This window comes from Pleurodeles waltl, chromosome 6, assembly GCF_031143425.1.
Source record: "Pleurodeles waltl isolate 20211129_DDA chromosome 6, aPleWal1.hap1.20221129, whole genome shotgun sequence".
In the NCBI taxonomy this organism is placed as follows: Eukaryota; Metazoa; Chordata; class Amphibia; order Caudata; family Salamandridae; genus Pleurodeles; species Pleurodeles waltl.
Genome location: NC_090445.1, coordinates 427,489,283 through 427,510,000, shown reverse-complemented (window position 1 = coordinate 427,510,000; position 20,718 = coordinate 427,489,283). Strand labels below are relative to the sequence as shown.

Sequence of the window (20,718 nt, the reverse complement as noted above, 5' to 3'; positions counted from 1 at the left end):
TATGAGGGGAAGGGTTGCATCCACTAAACTGTGTCCATTTTGGTTGGTAAAGTTATTTCATGAAGGAAACAATGTAAAAGAAATTTGGCAAACAGCTGAAAATAATTCCAATGATATGAGTATGAGGAAAATTGGCAAATTTTGTAGTAAATGTGGCAGATTGAAAGTGGGAAATTGGGTGAGGGTAAAAATCCTGTGTTGATATGAAAAGTTTTATTAAAATGTAAAGAATCTCAATAAATCTGTGTATTACACAGGAATGCAATGAAACTGACTGATGGAAGTTGGTGGAGTGAGTCTTGAATACTTTTAGATCCCAGTATACACTTTCAAAATTCCACTAAGGATAAATACAGTAAGAAAACCAACAAAATCAATAATAACAACGATAACAACACTGAAATAAATAGAAGAAGTACAAGGGTTCATTTGAAACCAAAGAAATTACAAGACTACATTGTATCTTAAGTGCAGGATTCAGGATTCATTGATTTTACTGTTCAAATTCAATGAAGACCCTGTATTTTGATTAACATTCACTTATATATGTTGATTTATTTTGCAGTTTAAATAAATCACATCCTAATGTTTTGTTTAAAGTACAATATACTTAATTTAAAGAAGGGGGAGGAGGTATAGGATAGGATTTATTTAAAGGTAATTTAAGGTTTTAAGGTTTTTATTGAAAGGTGTGGATTTAGTTGTAGATGCTAGTGTGTTGTTCAGTACACACAATATTTTATTTTAAAGAAGGGAGAAATGTGGTGATGTCACTGAGAGGAATGGAACACAGTGACATTAGTGGGCTGTGTGATGTAGGTGTGTTCCATGCTTCTTCTTGACAGTTATTCTCTTTTCTACCTTTGTACTGGATGCATTATTTGTGTTCTTCGATAAACATTGTTTTCAACATCAATGTGTAAGAAGGATCATTACACATCCCCAATGCATTGCTTTAAACCTGAGTAGTCCATCCCAGTGAGACTGGAGTGCAGCAGACACCACATTACACATAAATGTATTGAAACTCAGAAGTGCAGTTTGCTCTTAACACATTCCTACCTATGAGTGTGCAGAGATCTGGACTGGTTTAAACAAATAATACACCATACAGCTGAGAGGAAGGATATCACGGCCCCTCCAGAGAGACGACAGACTTCTCTTGCATTGGCCCCTGAGGCACTGTCCTGGACTTTGATGCACACAGTAAGGCATCATGGTTACATTCAGGCAGTGGGCTAGAGGGAGGGGATGACTGGGTTCTTTAACTCGCATATCGTCAACACCACCTTTAAAAAAAAAAGTTTTACCTCAGACACAGGTTTGCAATGACTTTGAATTTAACTTTCCAGAACAAAGGTCCAGAACAAAGGTCTCTGGGCAATCTTCTGTGACCCAGTTGTTACGCTAATCTGTGTCCTCCAGAATTTTTGTTTGCATTTTATTTTTTTTCTGAGAGAATATTAGTTTGGGTTGCACTTTACTCCAAAATTATTATTGTATTTAACCTCTCCTCCCTCAACAGTTTACCTCCAGAAACCTAGAGATTTTCCCTTGGCTACCTTTTCTGTTAGTTGTGCCTCATTTGTTATTAAGAAATTAATGTTGATCCATTTACCTACAGTTGTTTGAGGTTTTTATGTTGTACCTCCAGGTTGTTGCTGGAGTCACTGACTACATTTTACTTGGCTGAAGTGGACAATGGCAATTCTGGGTGAGAAACTAGTTCTTCTTTGCTATGTCCTGTATTCGAGGTGACCTGGAAAGGTTACCGTGGGCTTTGCTCACTGCACCAAATAATACGCACAAGTGCACTGAAAAATAACAGATAGTATTGGAACAGTACCAGTAGCAGGGAGATATATACTGTAGGACAGTGCACAAAATAACACTTCATTACATGGCTGCATCTGACTTAACCAGCACTCCATGTCTGTATTCTACTGCCAGTTAGTGGGGAGGGGGGGCATTTAATCGCCATCACTTTACATTATCTTATAAATTTCTTTCTTCTGGATTTCCACAGGACTCTGACATGAACCCAACTCTGGCTTTGTTCACCAGACCTTTTGGTCTCACTTTTCATCGCAACACCAATGGCACTTTTATGGATAGTGACATTTTCTCTGCCATTAGGAACTTCAAGGACTGTCTCTGTCCCACCGTACATAGGATGCTTCTTTTCTTTCTAAAGCTAAACTCGGACAAAAGTGAACAGAACTTCTGTTCGGTACCACAGCCACTGGTGGCCTTCTGACCTTTCTCCTCTTTACCTCTTTGTTTCTACCTGCAATACGGCTGTCTGTTCATCTCTGGCATACAAAAGTACTTCTGGGCAACATCAACAAGCTAGTCCTCACTTGTCTCAAAATCTTAAGCAAGAGTATTTTCATCCTTTCTTCTACCTTTTTGAAAATTATAGTTCATAGCATAATTTCACCTCATTTGGACACCTGCAAATCTCTCTTTGTAAATCTCCCTAAATGCCCTATTTCCAAATTGCAGGCTGTGCAGAATTTGCATCTGCCATCATTCTGCTGCTCAATAATTGCATCCATATCTTTCCTTCTTTAGATCTGCTTCATTAGTTTACAACTAACAAATATTCATTCTCCCTGCTTATGTCATCTGGCAGTGCTCTATGAAGGTCTGGGTTTTATATCCCGCTGACCCTTTAAATGCATCCATACTAGAGCTTTAACTCTTCTGCAAACTTGCTTATGGTTCCACATTTCTGCAGGTATAGCCTTGTGGTATGCTCTGTTCCGGTTCTTACCACCCAAAACTGGAACACTCTTCCTTCTTCCTGCATACGAGCCAGATTACTGCCAGCATGAGGGCATCCTGCGTCTGGGTAAGAGCATACTCCAAAAGTATCTTATTCATTCAATCAATAGGTCCAAGGATTGTTCTGGAATGCTGGTCTTTCTTTTCCTTAAACATTAACACTGGACACTGAAGGCCTGATTACGAGTTTGACGGACCCAACATGGGACTGCCAAAATCACAGGGATTACGCCACTGCCATGCCCCCCCCTCCCATTACAAGTTTTCCACCAGTCTGACCTGGCTGACTGGCAGAAACCGTGAAATAGAGCGTTCCCGCCAGTCTGACCGGCAGGAAAAGTGCTACAAGAAAACAGTTGGATCCCTTAAAGGAGCTGAGTGCTGTCTTGTGAGTTCAGCGCCGTCCTGGATGATTACAACCAAGACTGCCGTCACCCAGTCGGGATCTTGGACCCTGGCAGAGAAGGTGGTCCGTTGGCAGTCCACCCGCGAAACTTGCTTGTAACGTGGTGGTCAGGCCGTCTATCACCACAAGTCTGACAGTCTTGTGAGCGCCATACTTGTAATCAGGCCCTGAATCTCTTCAGCAGGATGGCCTTTGTTGTCAGTTGACTGTCTGGGCTGCCAAACTACTCTTCTGAACAGGGCCTTTACAGCTGCCTCTCTTGGTAGCATTTAAATGATGGCACATAATGTCACTACACTTTTAACAAAATCAGCACTTTAATGTTGGTGTTGTAGCCACACTAGATGTGCCTAGAGGCTGAGCAGGGGCTTGCCGAGCGCCTAATGGGCTATCCTGCAAGTGCATTACATGTAACCTAAACCTGTTAATTTCTGACTCTATCCTGAAGCGCTCAAAGGATGTAAATAAAGAAGCAGATGATTTGAGTCCATACCGGTTACGGAGTAAAGAGGACTTTGTTTTGACGTGAAACAGCGATGAGTGCAAACTGGCCTCACGAAGGAGTGAATACAGAGGGCCAGGGACAATGGGGAATGGTATAGATGCAATAGGGGTTATGAAGAGAAACCTCACATCATACCTTGACACATAACCTAGTGCCAGGAAGAGTGAAAAGGTAGAAGAACCCAATGTTTCTCCGGTTAAGAATGAGATTCTTTCTACCTTGGCACATCGGAAATAAGCACTCGCCTGTCTTACCTGCAAAAGTCTGTGGTATTGTATTTAAAAACAGACAAACTAAATTGCAGTCCCAGTTGTCAGTGAGCGGGAAGAAGAAAGAGCCATTGGTTGTGTAGTGGTGGTTATTACAAGAGTGGAACGACAGGAGGACAGAACATAAACAAAAATAATGGTGGGGAGGAAAAGGGAAACCTGACGCAAACAAGAGAGGTGAGAACTAATGTGAGAGAAAGAGGTGAAGAGTTGAGATCTGAGGGCATGGTAGAAAAGTGAGACTTAGAAGGCTGGTGACAGTGAACGTGGGTGCCTGGGGGGGGGGCAAAGAGGGTGAGAACTTGGGGGCAGGAGATGAACAAGAGTCTCACCTGGGACCGAGACTTATAGTCGCAGATGAGATAGGGGTACACACATTGGGGAGAAGGAGCAAGAGAGAGAGAGAAATTAGACCTTTGGGATAACAGAGGAAAGAAAGTGAGTCTGAGAGGAGGGAGTAAAGTTGCTTTTTAGATTGTGAGTTTGAAAATGCCACTTTTAGAAAGTGGGCATTTTTTCTTGCTTATCCATTCTGTGCCTCTGCTAGGCTGCTGAATCCACATCTGGGTCAGACTAACAGTTGAGCTGTTTGTGGATTCCTCCTAGACAGTAACACAAAAGGAGCTGAGGTGTATCCAGCATATCTTGATGGGTCTTCCTGGGCTAGAGTGGGAGGGAGGAGCTGACACCTGCACTTGAAAGGGCTATGCCTGACCTCACACATTACAGTCTCCAACCCCCCAGTATTGGACTGCTGACCCCAGAATTTTAGAAACTTCTGGATCAAGAGGAACATCTGCCAAGGAGAAGAGCTGAAAAGCTATGAGTAGGAGTACTGCCTCATTGCTGTATATTCTTTTCTGGGTTGGCCTGCAGTTGCTGCTTCTGCCTTAGAGAGGGCAAAGACTGGACTTTGCTGTTTATTCTGCTTGTGAAGTTTCACCAAGGGCTTGGACTCAGCTTGCCTCCAGTTAAGAAGTCTCATGGACATCAAAGACTTCATCTGCCAGCACCTGGGCTCTTTTGATGAGACCCGTGAATTGCCAAGTGGTGCCACATCAGTTCCTGGGCCCTTGGAAGTAGAAGCTGGTAAAACCTGTGAGAAAATTCACGAAGTGGGAGCTGAGCGGCAGAAAAGTTGACACAGCGCCTGCACCTCAGCTGAAAAATCAACGCAGTGCCAGTGAAATCGACGTATCGTGAGCTCAGCACGGATTCATCGTTGCTGTGCATCTGGATTTTTAAACTCATTGTCCCTGGCCATCAAATCTTCAACATCACTTCACGGACCCGAGGCTGCTGTCTGAAATCGACGCATACCTTCCCTGCGAGGAAAAAATCATCGCATCGCTTACCGAACAGGGAAAGAATCGACACACTGCCTCACTTGCGAATAAGGAATCGACGCATCAAAATTTGATATCTTTACTTGTGTATGTTGGATTTCTGTCATTCTGGTCTTGTTTGATTTAGATACATATTGGCCATTGTTCTAAACTGGTGTGGAGTCCTTTTGTGGTGTTTTCACTGTGTTACTTTATGTGTTTGTACAAATACTTTACACACTGCCTCTGAGATAAACCTGACTGCTTGTGCCAAGCTACCAAGGGGGTGAAGCAGGGGTTATCTGAGCTGTGTATCTCCCTTACCCTGACTAGAGTGAGGGTCTCTACTTGGACTGGGTGTACACTGACTGCTAACCAGGGACCCCATTTCTAACACTGGTGATCAGTGGTGAGGATAGAACTTGTATGTGACCTTGACATACAGTGATTGGTGTACACTACCGTTTTTTTGCAGTCCATTACATACCACATACTGTTTTCCTCTTGGGTGTCTGCTTTTTTGTTGTTGTCCTTTTTGGGATCTCACTACCTTTTGAAACTTTGCACCTTTGTTGAAACTTATCCACAAACATGTCTCAGTCTTGGGAGCCATCAGCAGTTGCTACAAATGCGTTTCAGCTGGAGGAGTTGGATGATTACACAGTAGCCCAGCTCAAGCAGTTTTTCAAGGAGTTCAATTGTACAATCAAAAGCTCCACCAAGAAGGTGTAGCTGCAAAAGGTGCCGAGGGCCTGGCTGGCAGCAAAAGAGGCTGAGGAGCACACAGCAGAGGACAATGTCTCTGTGGATGAGGAGGTGCAGAGTATACATGATGATTTGATAGATAACCAGGACCAGCCTGGAGGGAGGGGCTCCAAAGCGGGCAGCAGTGTTTCTTCTAAAAGTCTGACCCCAGAAGAACTGAGGGACAGACAAGCAGAGAGAAGGCACCATTTGGAGCTTGAGAAACTCAAGCTGGAATTGGCCAAATGGCTAGGGAGGCAGAAGCAAAAGAAATGGTAATGGCCAAGTAGGAGAGAAAAAAGTTGTTATCTCATGAGCTGATCTTGAAGGTGATGGATCTGAAGGGCAGGTGCAACACAGATGGTGGCAGCAATACCACAGTGCAATCTGAAAGGAGGATGCACATTGCCAAAGATCTAGTGAAGGATTATAAGGGAGAGGATGACATATACTTGTGGTTCAAGGGCTATGAGTCAGCTCTCCACATGAGCATGGTCCGTGAAGTACACTGGGGGCAGGTCTGTGGAAGCACTGTGAGATAGAGGGTAGGGACACCTTGACAGCCCTAGAGGATCCTCAGGGGCTCGTCTACTCTGCCATGAAAGACACCCTACTCACTAGGTATGGTCTCGCTTCAGGGTAGTACAATGAAAAGTTCAGGTCTTACTAGAAGGGTGATTCTCAAACTTGGTTGGAATGTGTTTATTCTTTTTGAGGAGCACTGGATGGGTGGGTGAAGGGCAGCAAGGTAACAACTTACAACTTATGAGGGACTGTACAATTTGATTGCATGGGAAAACTTCCATAGTCTTTTTTTTCCAGAGCTGTGCCAGCACCAGACTGAAAGCAAGCTAATTGACCCCAGGAGGCTTGCCCAGGAAGCGCACAGTTGGGAGAGTGCCAGGGTCCAAAAGATGTATGGGAAGACTCCACCAAGGGTGGGCAGGGTCCCCATCGGAGGAAGTTGGAGGCAAAGAAAAACTGGGGGAGTTTCCTGAAGGGCCCCAACCTAGTTTCTAGGGTAAGAATTCCCATCCCCAGGGTGAGAAGAAGCCTTGGCTCTCTACAGGGAAACCTGCAGACAAGGGTCTCCGCAAGTGTTATGCATGGGATCAGGAGGGTCACATGAGGTGGGATCCCAAGTGTCCCAAGTGGACACCGGCACCCACTGGTGCACAGGCAGAGGGTTTGGCCAGTGTTGCGCTTGGAGAGGAGCTGGTTCCAGAAGAAGGTTGGCAGCCAGCTGAGATGACCCTTGTCTTACTAGGGGACAGTGATATGGCCCCAGAGGACCCTTGTGCCTGAGAACACTAAGAAGTACAGGCAGTGGGTAACCATCAATGGACAGAGGGTGGAGGTTCTGAGAGACACTGGAGCCAGTGTGACTACTGTCAGGTGTCAACTGGTGTCTGAAGAGCAGGTGGTCCCAATGTGCTTCACCAAGTAGTTGCTGTAGACAACTCTGAGCACCTGTGCAAGGTGGTGCAGGTTCCCATTGAATGGAGGGGGTCTCAGGTTCCTTGAAGTTAGCTGAGAGTCCAACTATGTCTGTTGATTGTCTGCTAGTTAACAACCTGGAGGATTCCCTTTGGTGTCAGGTGGATTGCCAGGTGTACTTGGAGATGCTGGGTGTGCCTTGGTGGGCAGCCAGTCAGGGTGATCAGGAGGACCTGGGCCTGAAAGGGTGGTCAGGGTGCCTGCCAGGAAGAAGCAGGGCAGTGGGCACAGGAAACTCACCCCAGAAGTTCCCATGGTCCGTGAGAAGGCTGAACCTGAGGGGGACGCCCCAGAGCCTAAAGGGGATTAAGTGGCTGAGCTGGGGGACGTGCCTATGCTTACCCATTGGCAGCAAGGAGGGGTTCCCATCAGGGAGGAAGTCTGTGAGGCGCAAAAGACATGCCCTTCTCTTGAGGGTCTGCAGAGGTAGGCTGAAGACCAGGTAGGTTGCAAGGTGTTTGGATCACATTGGATTTACTTGGAGGATGACCTCCTGTACAGTGAGCCTAAGGTTGCTGAGCCTGGGGCAGCACGAGTGCTGGTGGTACCTGAGTGCTTCAGAACCTTCTTACTGGGTCTGGCTCATGAGGTGCCTTTGGCAGGACAAGCAATCTGATGCATACTGTAGATATTGTCAGACTTGCCAGGCACGTGGCAAGAGTAGGGGGAGATGCAAGGCTCCCCTCCAACCATTCCCTGTTGTGAGCACCCCTTTTGAGCAGGTGGGAGTTGACATTTTGGGGGGCCTCTGGACCCCAAGATAGCCATGGGCAACAGGCTTATCCTGGTTTTTGTGGAGCATGTCACCTGGTGCCCGGAGGCCATCCCTCAGATGTCAGTGATGTCCCCGTGGTGGGCCAGGCATTGATGGGGATTTTGACCCACATGGGCTTCTCCAAGGAGGTGGTATATGACTGGGGTACATATCTACCTATATGAAGTCTCTGTGGAAGGAGTATGGGGTAACCTATAAGTTCACCACTCGTTACCACCCCCAAGAAAATGGGTTGGTTGAAAGGTTCAACCGTACCCTGAAAGGGATGATTATGAGTCATTCAGAACCCATGAGGCTTAAGTGGGATGTCCTTTTGCCATGCCTTCTCTTTGCATACAGGGAGTTACCGCAGAAGGGACTTGGATTTAGCCATTTTGAGTTGCTGTATGGACACCCTGTAAGAAGATCACTGAGTCTGGTGAATTAAGGCTGGGAGAAAGCTCTCAGTAGCACCCGTCCCAGGATGTATTCAGCTACGTGCTGCCCTTTAAAAACAAGACTCCGTGCCTCAGGAAGCTCGCTATGGTGATCCTAGAAGCAAACCAGTAGGATATGAAATGATTGTATAACCAGAATTCAACTCTGGTTTAATTTCAGCCTGGCCAGAAATTGAGGGTCATGGCCCCAGTGGAGCATTGTGCTTTCAAGGACGAGTGGACAGGGCCTTTTGTGGTGGTGGAAGGAAAGAGTGATGCCACCTACTTGGTGAACCTGCAGACTCCCAGGAGCCCTTTGAGGGTCCTACACGTGAACTGCATCAAACCACATTTTGAGAGTTCTGAACTAACTATGGTAGAATGGAGTAGGAGAGTGAACCTCTTCCTGACCTCCTGTCTGTCCAAGAAAAAGATGAGAATATGGAAGGTGTGAACCTCTCCCCAACACTGACCCTGGAACAGCAGAGGGACTGTCACCAGTTGCTGGTACAGTTTGCCTCTCTGTTTTCCTTCACCCCAGGGGTCACCCATTTGTGTACCCATGATATAGACTCTCGAGGCAGTCTACCTGTGAAACATAAGATCTACAGGCGGACTGGCAAGGCCATAGCCAGCAGCAAGGATAAGTTTTCCAAGATGCTAGCCTTAGGGGTGATAGAGTTCTCCAGCAGTCCTTGAGCCAGCTCAGTGGTCTTGGTCCCAAAGGCTACCGTTCCCGGTGCCACTCCTGAAGTTAGATTCTGCGTGTGTTACCGTGGACTCAATGCCATCACTAAGACTGACACGCACCCCATCCCCAGAGCTGATGAGTTTGCATGTAGGCTAGGAGCTACAAAGTTCCTCAGTACGTTTGACTTAACATCTTGGTACTGGCAGATTGCCTTGACCGATGGGGCCAAAGAGAGTTCAGCATTTTCAACACCGGAGTGGCACTACCAGTTCAGGGTCATGCCCTTTGGGTTGAAGAATGCTCCTGCCACCTTTCAGAGGTTGGTCAACCAGGTTTTGTCTGGGCTAGAGAATTTCAGCATGCCTACTTGGATGACATTGCAGTGTTCAGCTCCAGCTGGGAGGATCACCTTTGCAAAGTGTTGAAGGCCCTGCAGAAGGCAGGCCTCACTATTATGCCCAGTAAGTGCGAAATAGGGCGGGGATCTGTGGTTAACCTGGAACCCTACAACCTAAAATTGATGCCATTGTGGCTTGAGAAATCCCCAAGACCCAGACAGAGGTGAGAGCCTTCTTAGGTCTCACCGGTTACTGCAGAAGGTTTGTCAAGGGGCAACAATGGTGCCATAACCCTTGACAAATCTTCTGACCTCCAGAAAGCATCCCAATAAAGTGATCTGGACTGAGGCTTGTCAGACCGCTTTTGATGCCCTGAAGGCAGCCATGTGCACGGCACCCATGCTGAAGGCACCTGACTACTCCAAGGAAGTAGTTGTGCGGACTTACGCCTCAAAGCTTTGTGTGGGGACAGTTCTAGCACAGTTAAATGAAGAGGGCTAGCCTTTAGCCTTCATTAGTCGGAGATTACCCCCAGGGAACAGGAGTGGAGCACAATTGAGAGAGAAACTTTTGTTGTGATCTGGGCACTGAAGAATCTAAGACCCTACTTTTGTGGGACTCACTTCTGGATTCAGACAGACCACAGGCCCCTTGGATGGTTAATGCAGATGAGGGGTGACAACCCAAAACTGTTGAGGTGGTCCATCTCCCTAGAAGGAATGGACTTTATGGTGGAACACCGCCCTGGTACAGAACACGCCAATGCTGATGGTATGTCCAGATTCTTCTGCCTTTGTGATGAGAACTCATATGAGGTTAGGTAGTTCTGCCCACTTTCAGCTGGAGGGGGTGAATGTTAGACCTGGCATCCGTGGCGTGTTTCTGCCTGCCTTTTTGCCTATGCTTCCTGTATTTTTGACTGTGTGCTGGATTTTGTTTTTGCTGGTTTTGGTACTCTGGGCACTTTACCACTACTGACTAGTGCTAAAGTGCAAGTGCTCTCTATCTAAGTTGTGATTATCATTGGTTATCCCTGAGCGGCATATTCGATTTTCTAGTAGGTCCCTATTAAAGTGCACTAGTGATGCCCACAGCCTGTAAATCAAATGCTACTTGTGGGCCTGCAGCACTGACTGTGCCACCCACATGGGTAGCCCTGTAAACGCTGCAGACCTCCCACTGCGGTGTCTGTGTGGGCAGTTTGGAACTGGCAGTTTGACCTGGCAAGCACACCTACTTGCCTACTTGCCAGGCCTAAACCTTTCCTTTCACTACATATAGGTCTCTCCTAAGGTAGACCCAAGGCAGCCCCAAGGGCAGAGCGCAGTGTATTTAAAAGGCAGGACATGTACTGGTGTGTTTTACATGTCCTGGTAGTGAAATACTGCCAAATTATGTTTTCACTATTGCAAGGCCTATATCTCCATAGGTTAACACAGGGACTGCCTTTAAATACCTTTTAAGTGTAATTTCCCATTGGGAGCAGATAGAGATGGAGATTGGGGTCTCTGAACTCACAATTTAAAAATACATCTTTTGGTAAAGTTGGTCTTTAGATAGTGAGTATGAAAATGCCATTTTTAGAAACTGGGCATTGTTTTGCTTAGCCATTCTGTGCCTCTGCTTGGCTGCTAAATCCATGTCTGAGCCAGACTGGCGGTGGGACTGTTTGTGAATTCACTCTAGACAGTAACACAAAGGGAGCTGAGGTATGTCCAGTATATCCTGAAGGGTCTTCTTGGGCTAGAGTAGGAGGGAGGAGCTGACACTTGCACTTGTGCTTGACCTCACACAATACAGTTTCCAACTCCCTAGAGTGTGGCTGGGGCAGAGCAAGGAAGACGCAGGGATTTGTACACTACAATGACTTCCCTTTGAAGTTTGCCTACTTCAAAGGCAGCAGAAATGAGTACAAGTATTGGACTGCTGACACCACAATTTTAGAAACTTATGTATCAAGAGAAACCTCTGCCAAGGAGAAGAGCTGAAGAGCTGTGAGGACGAGTACTGCCCCTTTGCTGTGTGTGATTTTCTGGGTTGGCCTGCAGTTGCTGTTTCTGCCTTAGAGAGGAAAAAGACTAGACGTTGCTGTGCATCCTGCTTGTGATGTTTCCCCAAGGGCTTAGACTGAGCTAGCCTCCTGTTATGAAGTTTCAGAGACATGAAAGACTTCATCTGCCAGCACCTGGGCTTTCTTGCTGAGACCCCTGACTTGCGAAGTGGTGCCACATCTAGTCCCTCGGCCCTTGGAAGGAGAAGCTGGTAAAACCTGAGAAAAAATCCACGCACCAGAGCCGAGCGGCACAAAAATCAACGCAGCGCCTGCACCACGGCTGAAAAATCAATGCAGCACAGCTAAAATCAACGCATCAGCACGAATTCATCATTGCTGTGCATCCAGATTTTCCATGCATCGTCCCTGAGTGTCAAATCTTCACCATCACCACACAGACCCAAGGATGCTGTCCAGAAATCGACACATCCTTTCCTGCGAGGAAAGAATTGAGGCATTGCTTACCCGGCAGAGAAAGAATCGATGCACGTCCTCACTTGCGAGTAAGGAATTGACTCATCACTTGCTTTTCTGATGCACTCTTGCCCCTGCTACTTTTTGTTTTTGATGCAAAATGTTATACCTTTACTCGTGTATATTGGATTTTTGTCATCTTGGTCTTGTTTGATTTAGATAAATGCTGGCTATTTTTCTAAACTGGCGAGGAGTCCTTTTGTGTGTTTTCACCGTGTTACTGCATGTGTTTGTGCAAATACTTCACACCTTGCCTCTGAGATAAAACTAACTGCTTGTGCTAAGCTACCAAGGGGGTGAAGAGGGATTATCTGAGCTGACTAGAGGGTGGGTACCTACTTGGACAGGGTGTAAATTGACTGCCAACTAGAGACCCCATTTCTAACACCATTCAACACCCATGGACTTTGATGCATTCCCATATTTACAAGGCTTCATAAACCAGGGAATGCGTCAAAAGACTAAGCCTCCCAAGGGTGGCCTAAGAGTGGCACAATGGGGAGAAATAACATTATTTCTATCTCTCTCTTGCTCCCTCTCCTCCAGTGTGTGTACCCTTTTCTCATCTGCGACCACAAGCCTTGCTCCCAGGTAATACTCTTCTTCATCTCCTGTACCCAAGTTCTCACCCTCCTATTTTGCCTCCCACTCCTAGGTACCTACGTTCACTGTCCCCAGCCTTCTAAGTCTCACTTTTCTACCATGCCCTCAGATCTCAACTTCTCACCTCTTTCTCTCACATTAGTTCTCACCTCTCTTGTTTGTGTCAGGTTTCCCTCTTCCTCCCCACCAATATTTTTCCAAATGTTCTGTCCTCATAATGTTCCACTCTTGTAATAATCACCACTACACAACCAATGCCTTTTTCTTCTTCCCACTCACTGACAACTGGGACTGCAATTTAGTTTGTCAGTTTTTAAATACAATCCCACAGACGTTTGCAGGTAAGACAAACCTATTGTCTTTGCCAGTGCTTATTTCAGATGTGCCAAGGCAGAATGAATCTCATTTTTAAATGGAGGCACATTGGGTTCTTCTACCTTTTCACTCTTCCTGGCTCCTGGTTATGTGTCAAGGTATGATGTGAGGTTTCTCTTCATGACCCCTATTGCATCTAATACCATTCCCCATTGTCCCAGGTCCTCTGTATTCACTCCTTACTGAGGCCAGTTTGCACTCATCGCTGTTTCACTTAATAACAAAGTCCTCTTTACTCTGTAAACAGTGTGGACTCAAATTATCTGCTTCTTTCTTTACATCCTTTGAGCACTTCAGGATAGAATCAGAAATTCAACAGGTTTAGGTTACAGTAATGCACTTGCAGGATAGCCCATTAGTCGCTCAAAAAGCTCCTGTTCAGCCTCTAGGCACATCTGGTGCGACTGCCAGACCAACACTAAAGTGCTGATATTGTTAAAAGTGTAGTGACATTATGTACCATCATTATAAATGCTGGCCAGAGAGGCAGCGATGAAGGCCTTGTTCAGGAGAGCAATTTGGTAGCACAGACAATCAACTGACAACAAAGGTCATCCTGCTGAAGAGATTCAGGGCCTGATTACAAGTCTGGGGGTCACAAGAGTGCCAGACTCATGGTATTACAAGTTTCGCGGGCAGACCACCAACCTCCTGGCTTCTCCGCCAGGATCCAAGATCTCAACGGGGTGATGGCAGTCTCAGTTGTAATCAGTCAGGGCGGCGCTGAACTGAGCCCTGCCCTGCTGATTACAGTCTTCTTCTCCGCCATTCTTTTCAATGCAGTTTCCCCACCATGGAAGGGCTGGCAGAGAACAAGTGCAGGGGGCCCATGGCATTGGCAGTTGAGGTCCCACCCTGCCCAGGACTTTTGGAATGCGCATTGAGAGGGAGACTGAAAGTTTGTGAGCTGTAAGCCAATAAAGCAGACCTAAAGGAGGAGAGATATGGATGCAATTATTGAGCAGCAGAATGAGGTCAGACACAAATTCTGCACAGCCTGCAATTTGGAAATAGGGCATTTAGGGAGATTTACAAAGAAAGATTTGCAGTTGTCCAGACAAGGTGAAAATATGGTCTGAACTATAATTTTCAAAAAGGTAGAAGAAAGGATGAAAATAATATTGCTTAAGATTTTGAGACAAGTGAGGACTAGCTTGTTGATGTTGCCCAGAAGTATTGTCGTATGTCAGAGACGAACAGACAGCCAGATAGCAGGTAGAAACAAAGAGGTAAAGAGGAGAAAGGTCAGAAGGCCACCAGTGGCCGTGGTGCTGAATAGAAGTTCTGTTCACTTTTGTTGAGTTTAGCTTTAGAAAATTAAGAAGCATCCTATGTACGATGGGATGGAGACAGTCCTTGGAGTTCCTAATGAGAGAGAATATGTCACTATCCATAAAAGTGCATCGGTGTTGCGATGAAAAGTGAGACCAAAAGATCTAATGAATAAAGCCAGAGTGGTGTTCATGGCATAGTCCTGTGGAAATCCAGAAGGAAGGAATTTATAACATAATGTAAAGTGATGGCGAGAAATGTTCCCCCCCCTCCGTAATTGGCAGTAGAATACAGGACATAGAGTACCGAGTTGAGTCAGACGCAGCCATCTAATGAAGTGTTATTTTCTGCACTGTCCTACAGTATATATCTCCCTGCTACTGGTACCATTGTAATACTACCTGTTATTTTTCAGTGCACTCGTGTTGCAATCTTTCCAAGTCACTTCAAATACTGGACATAGCAAAGAAGAACTAGTTTCTCACCCAGAATGTCCATTGTCCATTTTGGGCAAGTACAATGCAGTCAGTGACTCCAGCAACAACCTGGATGAGCAACATAAAAAAACACAAAAAACTGTAGGTAAATGGATCAAAATTAATTTCTTAATAACAAATGAGGCACAACTAGCAGAAAAGGTAACCAAGGGCAAAACTCTAGTTTTCTGGAGGTAAACTGTTGGGGAGGAGAGGTTATAAACAATAATAATCTTTGAGTAATGTGCAGCCCAAACGAATATTCTCTCGGGAAAAATATAAAATGCAAACACAAATTCTGGAGGACACAGATTAACGTAAAAACTGATTTTATGGGCCAAGGGGATGACAGAAGATTTCCCAGAGACCTTTGCTCGAAAGCTTAATTCAAAGTCAGGGAATTTTGCAAACCTGTGTCTGGGGTAAAACTTAGGGGCTGATTTAACAAAAGTGGCACTCCTTGCACCCCTTAACGCCTCACTACCGCCACCATGTGTGTGCCGTATTTCAAATACGGCACACCATGGCGCAGGGTAGAGGGCAATAGGGTCAGAATTCCTGACGCTATTGATGTACTCTGCAGGCGCAGTGCTAAAATGTTGGCACTGCTCCTGCAAAGTACATAGGGGGCCATTGTATTCAATGGCATGCTTTAAAAGTGCCAAACAAAATGACACACGGATATCTCTTGGATCTCCTTGCGCCATTTTTCGGCCTCCCGAACGGGGGAAAGCCCCCTTTGCATACATTATGCCTGGCACAGGCATAATATAGTGCAAAGGGTTACAAAGTGGTGCACAGCATGCAGTACTGTTCAGTATTCAATGCAGTCACTAAATAAGTTACACTCACCAGCTCAAGTGCAGTTGTGAGCCGTCCTCATGATGCTTCAGCTGATCGCGGCCTTGTCCTCCCAGCTCTCTGTGCTTTCATATCATTTATTATAGAGTCAGTCTCTTGTACAGCCTGACATGTGGATCTGCAGCTCATTTAAGTAGTCTATTTTCCTTCATTTTGCTTACAGTTTAAGTCATTCTTACTGAAAGACTCACTAATGAGTTTTTAACTGTCATACTTGGATGAGTGATTGTGTAGTAAGCAGGACGTGGTGCTACCCTGATCTCACAGTGAGAAGACAAAATAAAGCCCGCTCTGACCTCAAGAATGGTAATGCATAGAATAAAAAAGCTACACCTGTTGCTAGTTCTAAGTATGGATCAGCACTCTACATGGCACCTTTTTATCTGCCCCAGCGTGCATGCTCTCCAAATAAGCCAGGTGTTCTGTTAATCAGCTGAGGACAGTGGTGCAGACTACACATAGCAGATAGCGATTGGCTTGGGAGGTCAGACCTTGTTTATTCATAGTTTATTTAGAAATGCTTCCATACCCACCTAAATCCTAGTGCAGTATCACAGATAGAAATGGTGACTACATAGCCCACAAGTGACTGGAGCCATTCCCAAGCAACACCAAGCTGCCAGTTTGCACTTAACCTTGTACGCAGGACCCGGCACAAGCAATGTTCTTTTCCAACTCTTGCCACCCCAACCTTGACCTCATATAGAGGAATGGAATAAGAGAGGAAACAGACACATCATTCCACCAAGTTCTGATTCATCAACTGGCTGTCCAGGTCGTGGGATGTAGCAAATCTCTACAAGGCAAAGGAGATATCTTTAGATTCTGGTTATTCAGAGAAGTAAGTGTTATTGCAATTGTAAATTGATATATCTGAACTCTGTCTCTGTGTAACCAACTTTCTGTACTTTGATATGTAGGATGTAATTTCTGAAAACTAAAGATACAAGCAGTAAGTATTTCAGATATACAGATGACCAATAATCCTTCCTGTGCTTTGGGCAACAACATCAAGCATTGTCACTGCACACTCTGATGTGGAATAAGTTATAGGTATAGATTTAAGAGGGCCAACACCACATTAGCGTCATTCTTTTTATGCTAATGTGGCGTTGGAAGGCCAAAAACGCCACGCCATATTTACAAAGTGGTGCAATGCATGTGTTGTGCCACTTTGTAGCCCTTTGTGCCATATTATGCCTGCACCAGGCATAATGTATGCAAGGGGGTTGTTCCAGCACTAGGGGGGCTGAAAAAATTGCGCAAAGAAATCTAAGAGATTTCTTTGCATCATTTTTTTCAGCATTTTCAATACCTGCTAAGAGCAGGTGTTAAAGAGAGACTCCCTTGTTTTACAGTGGGCCTCTGAGTGCTTTGCAGGATTAGTGTCAACATTTTTTACACTAATTCTGCAAAGCACTGGACTAGTGTAAACAATTATGACACTAGTACCCCGACTACCACCGTGGTGTGCCGGTTTTTAATGGTGGTGTTAGGGGGGAGCTAAGGGGCGCAAGAAAAGTGGCTCTACATGTAGTGCAGCGCCACTTTTCATAAATCTGTCCCTTAGTTTATACTTGACCTGTGTAAAACAGGAAAGATAAGCGATGTTGTTAATATTCTACCGCTCTTCGGCAATAATATGTTCTCATTAAAATTATAATACCTACACATGACATTTGTAAACACATTTGCATTGATCACATTCTCTATTACTTCACATGATACGTTGCAAGCGTATAACCCCATTTAGCTGCTCACATAAATGTTCATAGAATAGTTTAAAGTTTGTTTTGCTGACAACAGAACTACAGAAAATTTCCCTGTAAACCCTTAGTAAAGTGTGCTTGCGTCAACAACACAATTTGTGATTAAATAAACACTTTTTTCATGAGATAACATCTCTTTGATTTAATTTTGTGTTTTAAGAGGTCTACATAAAAAGTGATTCCAATATAGGAAATGTCCACATGGACTCAATTAGAATTGCACCTGGGATCACCCCACTGTTTAATAGAACGCCCAACCATAGCAACATATGTGGTCCAAGCTGAGACAACTTACCAGGTAGCACACACATTTCCTCTACATTTCCATTACATTTGGACCAGAAAGGGAGTGCTAACTCAGAACACACTCAGAACATTGTCCCGTGCTCACAGTGCTTTTGGACTGAAACTGCACATCACTGAGGATGGCAAAAGGGCAGAGACTGGCCAGGGATTGCTTGTGTTTCCACCGGAGAGCACATGGCCTAGCAGTTTAGGCTGCTCTGTTCCCAATGAAGCAGGAAAAAACAAATTAAGATGTATCTGTTCTTGGCGTTGAGTATCATTGTGGGCTAAAAAAATCGATAACCCGAAATGTGGTTCAGAGTAATCACCTCTGGCTGAAATTAATTCAAGAATGCCACCCATCACTTTTTTGTTTTTGAAAGTGGTATAGTCTTTTAAACCTTTCCTCATGCTTGCACGTCTGTTTAGAAGTGGGTTTCATATAGTATCCTATGATGTCACTTCCAGTGAGGTCACGTGTGTCAAAAGTGGATGTCAGGAAATTTGGAAGTTGGTTCCGTTACCACGTTAGGTGCAGTACGGAGCTCGAACATGCTTTGCGTATCTCAGGATACACATATTTAACCCATAAAAAGTAAAAATATAGATTTTAAATTCAGTGAGATCCAAAGCGCAGTTCCACGACATAAAGACCGCTACCACCTATGGTTTCAGGCTGTACCTTTGCCAACTGGACTACACCAGCCCCATGACCAGTGACAGCTGATATCTCACTGTGGGCCTCACAGGTTCACTTTTCCCAGAGAAAGATGCTGCAGGATCTTGTTTATCGTGGTGAGTTTCCACATACAGTAAAACCATGTGATCATGAGACACAACGGGCAGAGGAACTGCTGGGAAACAATCACACGAATGGAGCAATTTCCACTTTTCAAAACAATTTCCCAACTTCCCCCGCATTATCTTGGCACTGCTGCTGGGTGTTGTGCCCTATATAGGGAAGGCTGATGGGCACGAGTGATACAGTGTTGTCAATCCAGGGACTGTGGACCATTACAAACAGGCCCATCCTTCAGCTAGGATTCAGCCACCCAGTCTTTCCCAGCCTTAATGCGAGGGGACTGTCCTAGAAGAGTCATGAGGACGGCGCACAGCTGCACTTGGGCTGGTGAGTGTAACTTATTTAGTGACTGCATTGAATATTGAACAATACTGGGGAAGGGCTGGGTAAAACGTCTTGCAATGTAATGGCTGGAAAAGGCACATCATATTCTACTATATCTTTTACCCTGTGACCCAACAGACCCCTCTCATTTCCAGAAGTTCGAGGCTAATTACATGTCCAACTGCATTTTTGCAGAATTTCGAGATAGGACTAGAAAGCAATTTATATGAATTTCACACATTTCTAAATTATTTATGTATTTGTTTTAATATTTTGCGAGGTGTAAACATGCCGGCTGTTTTCACTTAAGCGTATCACGCCCTCAATGGAGGAAGAAGGTGGCAGAAGCAGGAGGTGGCGCAGGGCGTTTGCTACGTTTTGCCACATTCTGTAGCTACATGCTGCGAGGGTAGTTTATTTAGGGTGAAAACTGGACAATTGTCGATGCAGATTCAACGCTGACAGGGTGGAACCTGAGATCTTATCTCCATGCCTATAATAATGCTACTAACGCCTGTCAGTTCTCACTCTTGGAATCATTTTGTGAAAGAGCCACACACGAGAGGTTATGGAACTGCACATTTGAAGTAGGGCTAAACTTAAAGTGTTTGCATGAGGCAGCTCTGCATTGTGTTTTCGGATTGTGTTGTATAGTATTATAACAGAGCTTAGTATCCCTGTGTAGGGCGCTGGAGCACTTGCCAACATGGGTACCACACGATGCCCTATAGAATCGGTAGCTGAAGGGTGTTGTCCTTATTTTGATCCTATGTGGGAAGAGTTACCATGTCATGCGTGATGACCACCGGGGTGCAGTTATAGAGCCCAGCTCTTAGCGGTGGATGAGGGAATGTGGGAGATAGACATGCAGATTATGCTGACAGCCTAGACTGGCTCTGCAGGTCTGTTATGGTATTCTTGTACGCTGCAGTCCACCTTGATGGTTATGCTTTGTTATCCCAGCAAAGGTTCTTGAACAGATTTGTGATCACTTTAATTAGCATCATAATGGGCCATCCAGTCAGACTCCCAATAGCTAACACTACCTTTAGTTGTTTGCCTTCAGTTTAACAGTGAAAGTGTGGAACAAAGATGTACCAGACAGGGACAGGGGACCTGGTTGTGTGCTGAGTAAAATTGGAGGGCGGGGGTGATGCTATTAATTCTACTGCCAACTTCTTATAAGGTGATAAATGTTGTCAATTGCCCTTCTCTTCATTAGGAACCCTCGCCAAAGACTAGAGTTGTGGGTTGGGTCATCTAAAGCAGTTTACACCCTCCACAGAGGGACTTAAGTCCTTTGCAGAGTTCAACAATGCACCATGCATGGAATGCAGAGATTGGCCCAGCCACACAGATTGCTAATAATGCTGACACTGCATGTTAAGTGCAGTGAAAGTGTGAAGCAGGTACATACAGTGGACATGGACAGTTGGTCAGGTTGTTTGCCTGTATTTGGTGAGACTAGGTGCCACAAGCTAACATTTTTATCACCTGCATGCTGTTAAGTGTTAACAGCTGTTAATTGCGTTCCCCACTGTGGGCCCACTTCTTCAACCTGGGCTGTAATTGTAGGATAAGTGGGTGGATATTTAGCAGTTGTTTAATCCTTTACTACCGTTAATAGTTTAAGCAGAGAACTATAATGCTTACCAAATGCCTCCACTGATT

General features: G+C 45.2%; 1 protein-coding gene across 2 annotated transcripts in view; it reads left to right on the top strand.

The window, feature by feature from the left end:
• The window catches only part of LOC138299837 (chitotriosidase-1-like), a 353,309-nt gene that overhangs the window by 270,938 nt on the left and 61,653 nt on the right, over positions 1 to 20,718 (top strand). Inside the window, exon 1 of one of the 2 annotated variants that reach the window (XM_069238435.1) lies at positions 18,891 to 19,050. The exons of the other annotated variant lie outside the window; for it this stretch is intronic. Coding sequence (XP_069094536.1) covers positions 18,993 to 19,050 — 58 coding nt within the window. The 5' untranslated portion in view covers positions 18,891 to 18,992. Of the gene's footprint in view, positions 1 to 18,890; positions 19,051 to 20,718 lie in introns of those variants that run through there. 2 annotated transcript variants of the gene reach the window in all.